Source organism: Lactuca virosa, chromosome 3 (genome assembly GCF_052849685.1).
Source record: "Lactuca virosa cultivar CGN04683 chromosome 3, Lactuca_virosa_CGN04683_v6, whole genome shotgun sequence".
Classification (NCBI taxonomy): domain Eukaryota; kingdom Viridiplantae; phylum Streptophyta; class Magnoliopsida; order Asterales; family Asteraceae; genus Lactuca; species Lactuca virosa.
Window position 1 is genome coordinate 235035608 of NC_136428.1, and position 13777 is coordinate 235049384.

The window sequence follows — 13777 nt, forward strand, 5'->3', positions numbered from 1 at the left end:
TTTAATCACCAAAAGTCAATTACATTTACTTTGTTACAAGTTTCAGAACAAAACTAATCTAACTACTAAAACTAATATCATCTTTCAGTCCTATGCTCCGAGCATGCTGAATGTGCTTAGCCCTACTCAGACCCTTTGTGAGGGGATCTGCTGGGTTATCTTCAGATGACACCCTCTTTACTATAAGATGGCCTTCTTCTACTCTATGTCTGATGAAATGGTACTTTCTGTCGATATGTCTGGTCTTAACATGATCTCTCGGTTCCTTTGTCAAGGCAACCGCTCCTTCATTATCGCAGAACAGTTCCATAGGCTCCTGGATGGTTGGAACAACTCCGAAATCTCCGATGAAGTTCCTCAACCAAGCTGCTTCTTTCGACGCTTCACTCGCTGCTATGTACTCTGATTCACAAGTAGAATCAGCCACCGTATCTTGCTTGGAACTTTTCCAAGTAACTGCTCCTCCATTCAGTAAAAATACCCAGCCCGATTGAGAACGGAAGTTATCTCTATCCGTCTGAAAGCTGGCATCACTGTAACCATCTACTCTCAAAGTATCATTGCCACCAAGTACAAGGACCCAGTCCTTTGTCCTTCGCAAATACTTGAGTATATTCTTAACTGCTATCCAATGAGCTCTACCTGGGTTTCCCTGATAGCGACTGACCATGCTCAAAGCAAATGCCACATCAGGGCGAGTACATGTCATAGCGTACATGATCGATCCGACAGCGGAAGCATAAGGTACACGACTCATGTCATCTATTTCAACATCTGTACTCGGGCATTGAGTCTTACTCAATTTGGTATTGCTCTGGATAGGTAGCTCTCCCTTCTTGGAATTTTCCATACTAAACCTCTTTAGTACCTTATCCAAGTATGTGCTCTGACTAAGTCCAATTAGTCTCTTCTTTCTATCTCTCAATATTCTAATCCCAAGAATATAGGCAGCTTCTCCAAGGTCTTTCATGGCAAAACACTTTCCAAGCCAAGACTTAACTTCTTTCAAGGTTGGAACGTCGTTACCAATGAGTAATATGTCATCGACATACAACACTAGAAAAGTTACTATACTCCCACTAGCCTTGATATACACACATAACTCATCTTCACTTCTAGAGAAACCAAACTCTTTGACTTTCTCATGGAAGCAAAGATTCCAACTGCGAGATGCTTGTTTCAATCCATAAATGGATTTCTCAAGCTTGCACACTCTATTGGGGAACTTTGCATCAACAAAACCCTCTGGCTGACTCATGTAAACATCTTCAGCCAACTTCCCATTAAGGAAAGCAGTTTTGACATCCATCTGCCACATTTCATAATCATGAAAGGCAGCTATGGCGAGCAATATCCTAATAGATTTAATCTTAGCCACTGGCGAGAAGGTCTCATCATAGTCAACCCCTGGGGTTTGAGTGAAACCTTTTGCAACCAGTCGAGCCTTGAATGTGTGCACATTTCCATCCATGTCTGTCTTCTTCTTGAAGATCCATTTGCACCCAACTGTCTTACGACCTGGTGCACTATCAACCAAATTCCAAACTTGGTTGTCATACATGGACTTAATCTCGCTGTCCATTGCCTCTTTCCACTTGGAAGCCTCTGGGCCTGCCATTGCTTCCTTATAAGTGACTGGTTCATCTAAGTTTACCAGTGTTCTGTCACTTATGAATGTGTCACCATCTGAAGTAATATGAAAACCATACAACTCAGGTGGCACACTCACCCTAGTGGATCTTCTAAGAGGTAATGAGTTATCGATTGGTTCAACAGGAACTGTTTCCTCTGGTTGACTGCTAGTTTCATCTAAAGTTCCTTCATTGGCTGACTCTTGAATTTCTTCAAGGTCAATAGTGCTCCCACTGTCCTCTTTGAATATGAGCTCTCTTTCAAGAAAGACTCCTCTTCGTGCTACAAAGGCCACGTTCTCACTAGGCCTGTAGAACAAATATCCAAAAGACTGCTTTGGGTAACCAATGAAAACACATTTCTCACTTCTAGCTGCTAGCTTGTCGTGGGTCTCTCGTCTTACGAAAGCTTCACAACCCCAAACTTTAATATGTGCTAACGAGGGAACTTTCCCTGTCCACATTTCGTGAGGTGTTTTGGCAACCTTCTTTGTAGGGACAAGATTGAGGATGTGGGCGGCTGTCTCTAAGGCATACCCCCCAGAAGTGAATTGGAAGCGAAGCCCGACTCATCATAGAACGAACCATGTCTAACAAGGTTCGATTACGCCTCTCAGCTACACCATTTAACTGTGGTGTCCTAGGAGGAGTCAATTGTGAGACTATCCCACATTCTTTCAGATAGTCGTTAAACTCGATACTAAGATACTCCCCGCCTCTATCGGATCTAAGTATCTTTATCTTTCTGCCCAATTGATTTTCGACTTCATGCTTAAACTCTTTGAACTTTTCAAAAGTTTCTGACTTATGCTTGATCAAGTAGATATATCCATATCTGCTATAATCGTCAGTGAAAGTCACATAGAATCGATTAGCATCTCTTGTAGTTGATCTGAAGGGCCCACACACATCTGTGTGTATGAGATCCAACAGACCTTCACCTCTTTCACAAGACCCTGTGAATGGTGATTTTGTCATCTTTCCCAAAAGACAAGATTCACACATATCATCTGATTTTAGGTCAAATGATTCCAACACTCCATCCTTTTGGAGTTGGGCTATGCGTTTCTTGTTAATGTGTCCAAGACGACAATGCCACAAGCATGCCTTGTCTACACTATTAGACAAGTCAATATTAAGTACACTATTTCCTAAGCTATCAACACAAGTCACGGTTTCATACACACCATCACAAGGTAAAGCTTCAAACATAAAAACACCATTCTTATAAACAGAAATTGAACCATTCAAATCATTAAAAGAATATTTGAAACCTTGTCTGAACAATGCATGAAATGAAATAATGTTTCTCGTCATCTTAGACGAATAGCAACAATTTATTAAATCTAATCTAACATCATTGCTAAGCAGAAGCTGATAAACTCTAATCTTGGTCACTGGTGAAGACTTTCTGTTTCCCATGATCAAGTTTATCCTTCCTCGCTCTATCTCCTCACTTTCCTTTAGTCCCTGCAAATCAGAACACACATCCTGTATCAAGGACCCATGAACGAGAAGATAATGAGTTATTAGCAGAAATAGTGTAAATACCTGCCGAAGATGGCTTCACTTTGCCATCCTTGATATCTTGCAAATATTGTGGGCAAGATCTCTTCCAATGCCCCTTTTGATTGCAGTAAAAGCAAACGACCTCTTTTGGATCAGAAACATGGGGAGTGGAACCATTGGGCTTAGCCTTTGGGCCATTACTAGACGACCCAGCTTGAGCCTTGCTATTCCAGTTTTGCTTGGGAGGACCTTTCCTCTTTTTCCCCTTTCCCTGTCCAATAGCCAACACAGGGGCACTTGTAGGCGTGGAGGGTATACTTTTACCCTTCATTCCTGCCTCAGCTGTCTGCAACAAGTTGTGCAATTGGGCCAAGGTCTGCTCAGTATTGTTCAAATGGTAAGTTAGAATAAACTGACCATAACAATCAGGTAGTGAGTTCAAGACCATATCAATGGCCAATTCCTCATCAAAGTGAATGTTGAGCTTGACCAAACGCTCTATGTAGCGTTGCATTCTTTGCACATGTGACACAACCGATTCCCCTTCTTTCATCTTGCAAGCCATGAGTGACTTGACTACTTCAAACTTTTCTTGACGAGCTCGCTTATGGTACTTTTCCATAAGGTCCTTGTTCATCTCAAAAGGCCAGTAGTCCTCATAGTACCTCTACAGTTCTGGGGACATGGTTGCCACCATGATGCATGCCACTTTGGTAGCATCATCGTAATGTTTCTTGTAGGCAGCAAGATCTTCAGGAGTAGCTTCAGACTCATCAAGCTCTTTGAGATCCTTTTCAAGAACATATTCTTTGTTCTCAAAACGAAGAGCCATCTTGATGTTGCGCATCCAATCGTTATAATTTGAGCCATCCATAACGACTTTGGAGCAGATATTGAGCAAAGAGAAGTTCTGGTTGGAGGAGGATGAAGCAGAAGTGTTTCCAGGAGTAGACATCTGAAAGAAAGAAAGTTTTAGTTAGATTTCAAGATACCTCAATATAATAACCCAAAGATAAAATATCAAGGTTAGGATCCAACTATGAAGATTCACAACTTAGAAATGGGATGCCGAGATCCAAGTGTAAATTTCATAAAGGTAGGTGAATGACGATTCACCAATTCCACCATTAGACGAAACAAACGAAGTGAAATTCCTAATTCTTTTGAGATACATTGAAACTATTCAATGGCATGTTTTGATCTCAGATTATGCTCTTCTATTTGTGACTGGGATGCCGAGGATCACAAACAAGATGTGAATAACCATGCAAATGTGCTTGGTAACCTCATTGTCTTTATCATTAACTATTGATGTGCTGGTAAACCACACACGCTCCATCAAAATGACAATTATGAGATACCCATTACTACTCTTTATTAGTGCCCTTTAGTGTGCTGGTTAACCACACACGCTCCACTAACGACCAATAAAGCATAATGTGCAATTTCATGGATTAGCATACTTTTCACATTTTTCCTAAAGTAACTAGAGTTGGGATTTTAAAAATAATGTTCTAGTACTTTCTTTAATGTCATTATACTTTTAATGAGAAGTAGTTGTCCTATCAAATCCGTTCTGCTAACGACCCTCTACTAATCAAGGAAGCGGTGGGTGAGAGTGGACACCCATTCAACTACCATTTTATAGGCAGTTTCCTTATACCCCCCTTATAGATTAGCTTCGTGAATGAGGCATACTAGCGATTTGACTGACCATATTCTTATACATATATAATATTAAACTTTTAATCATAATACATATATAGGGTGTGTTTTAAAACATTTTAAAACTTCAAGGGTTTATATAAATTTCGAAATTCAAACTATTAAATTTAAATTTAAATAAACCAATTAACTAGATTTAATATTTATCTTTTAATTAACTATTAATTAAATTATTAAATCTTGTAAGGATTATCTAATTAAATTAATCAATTAATTTAATCCTAATCCTTATCCCTCTAAATTTCGAAAAATAGGGTAAGGATAATTATCCAATTAATTTAATTAAGTAACAATTATCCAAAACAAGAAACCCTAAAACTTCTAGCAATTTCGAAATTTACAAGGGAGGAGGCTAGGGTTTTCAAAACCCTAACCCTAATTTCGATTAGGGTTCTTTGGAGACTAGGGTTTTCGAAAAAACCCTTTTATCCAAAACCCTAGAAATCGAAAATTTGGCCTTTAGGGTTTAATAGCTATAAACCCTAATTTGCAATTCAACAATTATAGCAATTCAATTTAAAACAAACAATGGCTCTGATACCACTGATGGGTATTAGGTAAAACAAATAAACTAGAAAACAATTCCTAAGTTCACATGCAACCTACTTTGGATCTATGTTTTAACTATTGAACATATAACTTTGAATTGCAAAACAAGAACCCTAGAGGAGAGAGGCTAATTTCGAAATTAACAAACTAGGGTTTAGGAGTTACATACCTTTCAATTGTTATAGCAAACAATTGATAATCCTCTTGATCTTGATCTTGATCTTCTTGGAAGCTTAGCACCACAAATGTAATGCCTCTAATGGAATCACACCCAAGAACTAGCAAGAAGGAAACTTGGAGGAGAGAGGATGGAGAGAGTATGCAATTTCGGCCTTAGGGTTTCTTCCAAAGAAATCAATGACCTCAAATGTGAGCCAGGAGGCTCCTTAAATAGCTGAGGGATCTAGGGTTTAGGGAAAAACCCTAGTTATCCTTTGCTTAGGGCCTAAGCAAGATCCAAAGGCCTTATTTGGACCCCTTGGACGAAATCTCTAGGGTTTCCCCTAAGAATTTCGTCCACCTCCTTCCAAGGGGGTTCTGGAACCTTCCACTCAACTATTAGTTAATTGCAAACTAGTCCCTGCACTTTATAATTAATTCTTTTAACCCCAAAATTAATTCTGATTAATTTCTGGCTAACTATTAATTAAACATAATGATTTCTAATTAATATATTAATCTTTTAACATATTAATAAATCATTTATATTAATTCATTAATCTTATAAATTAATATCTCTCCTTTCATAATTTCCTTATCCAGTTGCTAGGTTGAGGGCAACCCAAAAGGACTGTGCTGCTATCAATTCAAGTACATACCAATTATAGTTATGGGCTTAGACACCTAATCCAACAATAACATCTTATAATGAGGGTATTTTGATCTTTTGATAAAAACATGAAGAATGAAATTGAATTCCTAGCGCATGTCGAGTTTCTAAATTGCAAAAAAAAAAGTTATTTTCTATAACTAATGTCCTATATACCCTTCAATAAAGACAATATAAGGACATCTTGTGGATCTAAATTGCCATGATTGGAATAATCAATTGATAGGCTATACTTTTGTGGTTTGGGCTAGGCATTCTAATGTATAGGTCTTGGTAGGATGTTAGAGTGTGTTGTGGTGGTTGTGGTTTGTTAGTGGTTGTGTGCGGCCATACACGTGTGTGCGGCCGCACACGTTGTGTGTGGCCGTACACGTGTGTGCGGCTGCACACTTGTGTGCTGCTTCATGTGGTATAAATAGGCTGTGTCAGTGTGTCAGAAAGAGTGACGTATGTGTATGTGTTTCCCAAGGTGTACCTGAAATTTATGCGTAATAGATGTGTGCATGCTTGACTTAATTCTCCTTCTACTCCTTCTACACTCAGTTTGATTGTTTGCATTTCAATGATTACTGATTTGGATCTATAGATCGGGCCTTACATCAATTAAGGTGTAATTTCTTTTTGTTTTTTTATTTTATAAATATTACATATTCTCCATCATATCATTTCACATTTAAGTGAGTACATTGCTATTAGAGGTAATGATATGTAAGTATGCTGCTATTATAGTTAAAAAGAAATCATAGAAATGGAAGTAGATCGCTATAATAAATTTAAATATTGATCCAGCTAAAATTATTGGGACTGATTAAGCTATACATTTTCTCTTTTTACAGGTATAAAACTGAAGTAGCTTATATAAAGATTGGATCTGGTTGACACACGACTGAGGTTGTGATCAAATCACGGGTTGCTGTTGTTCAAAGATGGTCTAAAATTTGGAATAATGTTTTTCTTTTACAATCTAAATCTCTTATATTGGTTTTAAGACAGATTTACCCCTGTTTTTAGTAATTTTAAACCACTATAAATACTTAATACTTACACCTTTATGATAATATTTTTTAAATAAACCCGTGTAGTACACGGGTCTCACACCTAGTTATTATTATAATAGATAAATGTAAACAAAGTATAATTATACCATTTGCTTAACTTAGAGGGTTGAAGTATTTAGGTGTAAAACTGTTTGGTTATATAGTATTATACATAAAATTCCAAATATATATATTTGTAATTGTCGGAGCATATTATAATCTTGTTAATTAGGTGCCTATAATTGCTAATTATTAGAAAGCTAAACCATCTTTTATAAAAATATTTTGTATCTGTTTAATGCATCTCTAACAATATTAATCTTGGATTTAAATTACATATACTATATATTCTATATATAGTAGTGATAACAATAAAAAAATATGACAAATGAAATTGCTAAATGAGAGTATTTTAATGATAACACTTGTGGATTGCGGATCGAGATGACTAAAACAAACTTTATGTTTTTTAGTTTTTTATGGCAACATATTTTCTGATTTTCATTTTTTACAGTATATTCTGTATTTTTCATTTTTAATAGTAAATTTCTTTTATGTCATTTTGGACAATTATGGTTAATCAATATTAACCGATAACCAAAACTATTAACCGAAACCATTATAAACCAATATCTAATGGCTACCAAAATACATTAATTAATTGTAGTGGTTATGGTTCCGTTCTGGCTAATAAGTGAACCAACCCGTCTCATACACACCCTACAAATTTAATAAAGTTTGATGTTATAATGAATAGAATTGTATAGAAAATATATAACCATGATGTGCCAATATTGAAGATAAGCTTAAATCTTTAATTTGGCTTCCCAATCATAACACATGTTATACGTTTATAATATTGCATATTTTGGTTATTGAATGAAGGAAGATTGCGTATTTTATTAAAACAAGCAACCAACCATCTCGTTACCAAAACTAGAACAGAAAAAATAAAAAATGGTTTAGAATTAACCAAATCTAGAACAATGTAATCTGAGTGGCCGGCAAGAGCAGATTATCTCATGAAGCTGTAGTGACCTGTGAAGAAGGTAACAAACAAACTGTTCCGTCAATTGACATGCGCCAGGAATTGGACATAGACAGCCTTAGTTAGGGAACATCAATCTAAAGATACCTTTTTATCATCCACAAGGAGAAAAGGAAGATTGTCCACTTATCTTTGTTACCGAAGATAACTACATAATACGTTTTACCCAAGTTGGTTTGTATAGGTTAAGGTAAAACCGATATATACTATCTAGAGATGACTCCCTTAGGTTTTTGGGTCACTATTATTAAAATTTAGCCGATAAAAGAAACTTATAATCTGTTGCAAGTTTTACGGGTTGGAGATTGTATCAAATACACTTTGTAATTTCTCAATACTCTTTTCTGACTAAATTTAATGCATCAATACGTATTTGTGGATGAACCACCCCTGTCAAAGCTTAAATGCATCAGAAACATGGCTGTCATTGTCCTGAAGTTTTTTTTTTCCCTAATCTCAATTCATTGATATAAGGGCCACAAGATACAGGAGATGTAGTACACAGAACGTGACAAATCAAATATATTATAATTATTCACAATGCTGCAATAAAACAACAGCAATCAAAAAAGCCTTCAAATCTCAGTCATTTCTGTCTATAAAACTGAGCTGACTAGGAAGAACAGAAAGCACCAACCACTTGCTAGAAACTCACAATAACACTTCACTAGAAAATCATGGCAAAACCTCATGTTGTAGTCATACCATATCCCGCACAAGGCCATGTAATCCCCATAATGGAGCTTGCTCAACGCTTAGTCAAGCAAGGTATCAAAGTTACATTTGTGAACACAGATGTCACTCACAAGCTTGTGACAAGCAATTCGTTTGACAAGAATGGGTTTGGGGGTTTAATGCAGATGGTTTCCATCCCTGATGGGTTAGAACCATGGGAGGACAGGACTGACCTTTGTAAGTTGAGCAAATCCATATTAAGAACCATGCCTCACAAGCTGGAGGAGCTTATAGAGACGATTAATGAAGACACCAGCAGTAAAGTCACATGTATTATTGCTGATGGTTTCATGGGATGGGCAATACGAGTCGCAAAGAAGATGGGAATTAGTAGAGCAGCCTTCTGGCCAGCCTCGGTTTGTACACTGGCCTCCGTGATCAGCTATCAGAAATTGATCGATGATGGAATCATTAACGTGAGACCATAGAACATGCATGATTATATATATATATATATATATATATATATATATATATATATATATATATATATATATATATATATATATATATATATATATATATATATATATATGAAAAAGTTCAATAGAGAACCATAATTATTGGTTCTTCAAGGAATCAAATCTTTTTTTCAATTTCTAGAGCTTATTCTTTATCGAAAAAAAAAAATTTGATATCATTGGAAAAAGGATAAAAAGTTATGAATTTCTGTATATATATATATATATATATATATATATATATATATATATATATATATATATATATAAACAAAAGATTTGCGAGATCTTAAGAACTTCTAATCCACTCATCATTTTTCAAAACCGAAAACACCAATCTTCTCCAAATGGTGTGTCAAAACCATATCTAGGTTAAAATAAGATTTGACGATTTTTTTTATTCATTTTGGAAATGTGTATGTATGAAAAATCAACAGTTATATGGATTGTTGACGAGCACAATCAACAGTTATATCATTATATGGACTGCTGATAAGCACAATCAACAGTTATATAAAATGCAGACGTACACAATCAGTAGTCATAACTGCTGATTGTGCATGTATGCAGTCTATATAACTGCTGATTGTGCTCATCACCAGTCCATATAAGTGCCGATTTTACATATCCGCAGTTTATATAATTGTTGATTGTGCATAAATCCACATTTTCAATAAAAAAAGAGTTCGTCAAATCTCTTTTTGGACCATGGATTTGTCATAATCGGTGATCTAGGAGTCTGTTGGTGATTTTGATTTTGAAAAATTATGAGTGGATCAGGAGTTCTCAAGTTCTCATAAATCTTTTTGGTTCTCAAATGAACTTGTGTGTGTTATATATATATATATATATATATATATATATATATATATATATATATATATATATATATATATATATATATAAGCCTACTCTAAAAAAGTTATTCAATACATCTTCAATCTTTTATTACAGGCATGCCTCTAAACAATGATCAGATGATTCGGCTGTCAGAAACCATGCCACCTATAAAATCTACTGACCTCTCATGGGCGCGCTTTGAGGAATTTTCAACTGTAGAAGCTATTTTTCAAGTTGTAAAAGAAACCGTTGAAGTTTCTAGATTAACGAAATGGTTTATATGCAACTCCACTCCCGAGTTGGAGCCTGCAACATTTAGCCTCTATCCACAAATGTCGCCGATTGGTCCTTTGCTGGCAAGCAACCGAATTGGTGACCAAGCAGGCCACTTTTGGAAAGAAGACTCCACCTGTTTAAAATGGCTCGATCAACAACCGACATGTTCAGTCATTTATATAGCATTTGGGAGCTTCACCATTTTCAACCAAACACAGTTTGAAGAATTGGCACTTGGTCTAGAACTTAGCAACATACCATTCTTATGGGTTGTGCGGCCAGGCATGACAAAGGAGACTACAACTGCTTTCCCAGATGGGTATGTGGAAAGAGTAGGCTCTCGTGGAAGAATTGTGAGTTGGGCACCTCAGCAGAAAGTCTTAACTCATCCTTCTGTAGCTTGCTTTGTGAGTCATTGTGGTTGGAATTCTACTTTAGAGGGTGTTACAAATGGACTCCCTTTCTTGTGTTGGCCATACTTTGCTGATCAGTTTCACAATGAAACTTACATTCGTCACAACTGGAAAACTGGACTGGGGTTTAACAAAGGTGAAAGAGGCATTATCACACGAGGAGAAATAAAAAGTAAGGTAGAGCAGCTGCTCGGAGACATTACATTCAGAGTGAAGGCCATGGATACTAAAGAAAAGGTTACAAGCTCTATTAGAAAAGGAGGTTCCTCACACAAAAATATTAGCAATTTCATTGAGTGGATACAAGAGCAATCTAAATATGCCCAAGAATATTCAACATGACAATATATTATTTATAAAGGAGTTGGCAGGGCATTTAGCACCTTAATTTCAAGTTTGATGTTCTAAAGTATATCTATATTTGGGGAGATGTGTTGATTCAACTTATTTTATGCAAACAACTTAAATTTACTATCATATTTGTTACTAATGTTACTTTTCTTTTCACTCCATCATTGGTAATTACAGCTTAATATGCAACCTCCGCAACCTTTCCCTCCTGTCTCGATTGTCACTCATTTCTACAAAGGTTGATATCTGATGTCTTTTTATATTCGGTCGATTTTTTCTGCCACTCAACGAGTTTGTATTGTGTTAAAAAAGTATATGAATGTTGTTGCTTTGGATTGATATTTTGGGTGAAAAATATACATTGTTGTTTTTAGTTATAAAACCTTAGTACGTTGATATTCTAAAGAACATGCAGTAAAACTTTAACATATATTCTGACATAATATTCCACTAATAGCTTTAATATTTAACATATGTGGAAAAATATTGGTGAATGGATACCTGAGTAATGCTTGTGCCACTACTGATATTTCTTCTGAACCGATTTCAAGGTAGAAGAAGAAAAGAGAACCGGGATGACCAATGAGCGTCACTGATCCATGTCAGCCCTGACTATATAATTCCCTTACTATTGCTAACTTGATCGTGGGAGCACCGTCCGTGTAACGACCCAAAAATACTGAGTAAAATTATCATTTCAAATAAGTCAAAACCATTCATTCATTATCCCAAAAGACGATCAGAGTGAAAGTATTCTCAAACATCAGAGTGAAATCATAAACAATCATTGCGGAATAAATCTTCAGGGGATGCAGTGCGATCAAGTCAGGCCCCTCCTTTTGAAACCAGAAGTACCTGGAAACATTTTAAACATAAACTGTCAGCACAAAGCATAGTGAGTTCCCCAAAATACCACATACCATACTAATCAGTGGGCCCAACCCTAGGGTATATTCCAACCCAACATACAATAATGAGCCTAGCCCTAGGGTTTCTTTCAACCCAAACATACAATCATGGGCCCATCCCTGGGGTTTATTTCAAACCAATCATACAATTATGGGCCCATCCCTAGGGTTTATTTCAACCCAATCATACGAACATGCAAGAGTCACAAGGACAGCTAACATCCTACATAACACAAACCAGTGGGCCGATATTGGTGCCTTCGACCCATAAGTACAGTGAGAAGACTCACCTGAACTGTTCAACAGAAGCGCAACAGCTACCACAACAATAGGACAACCAACCCAAGCTTCATAAAGCCAAAATGAGACAAATCCTTAGTAAAAAACTCAATTCTACCCAAGTTTGACAAAAATTTAAATTGGTCAAAAAGTCAATGGTCAAAGCCAAGGTCAAAATTGTCAACAACATCCCTCCACGTTGTGGCCTTCCTTGGCCACGTCGTGGGGACAAAATGCTTCGCTGATTCGACACGCCGTGGCAACCTAAGGCCACGCCGTGGGGACTGGCCTGAAAAATTCAAATGAGCTTAATCCATTTTCTTCCGATTTCAAGATCTCCAAAGCATATATCTGATCCTATCTAAGGTCTTAATGGATAAAGTTTCTAACTTTATCCATTAGGAATGTCGAAACCACCAAGATCTAGACTTTAAGTCTCAAAGGGACCCAAAAATGCATCTTTCTTAAATTAATCCATTAAATCCATGTCTCCAAATTTAAAATCTGAATCAACAAAATGTATAGATGGATAAAGTTTCCAACTTTATCCATTATAATGCCACAATCTTTCAAGATCTAAACTTTAATACACCAAAATGGCCTAAAGGACGAAGATAGCTTGCATGGCAAAAAGGGAAGGCAAAAGATTATAACTTTCCTAGTCCATGAGGTCCATGAAGCATTCTAAACTGATCCAAAGATGTTGGAGTCCACTCAACTCCAAGATCACCCATAAATGGACCAAAAGTGAAAAAACACCAAATGACAAGATCTAAAGAACTAGATATCAAGATTGGAACTTTATACTTACAATAATTCAGAAATGTAGTGTCTTTGATGGATCTAAACTAGAAGAATCATTCCTTGCAACCAAAAGAGGCTTCTTGATCTTTAACTTCATTAAAATATTGTGACAACCCGAAATTTTCGTTTGTATAAACTCCGCAGTCAAGCACATCAAAAAAAATATAGTCAAATTCACCCCAGTACATTTTTGGCCGGTTTTAAGTCCGTTTGGGTGTTTTTATTTTAATTTTCGTCAAACGATCAAATAAATGGAAGTACCCGTTAGGAGTGTTGTGAAACAAATAAACGATTAACACCTTGACTAGGTGTTTACGGCCAAACAAGGGAGTTTGGGCCGTAAACTCCCTTTTCCCATGAACTCATGCATATAGCATGAGTT

At 36.4% G+C, this 13777-nt stretch overlaps 1 protein-coding gene across 1 annotated transcript; it reads left to right on the forward strand.

The window, feature by feature from the left end:
* The first annotated feature begins 8891 nt into the window (after positions 1-8891).
* LOC145162868 (UDP-glycosyltransferase 83A1-like) lies at positions 8892-11476 on the forward strand. Its single transcript, XM_079081864.1, has 3 exons — positions 8892-9479; positions 10263-10269; positions 10479-11476. Exons 1-3 carry the CDS (start codon positions 9006-9008, stop codon positions 11393-11395), a joined length of 1398 nt encoding a protein of 465 aa, XP_078937990.1. The 5' UTR covers positions 8892-9005; the 3' UTR covers positions 11396-11476.
* The last annotated feature ends 2301 nt before the right edge of the window (positions 11477-13777 follow it).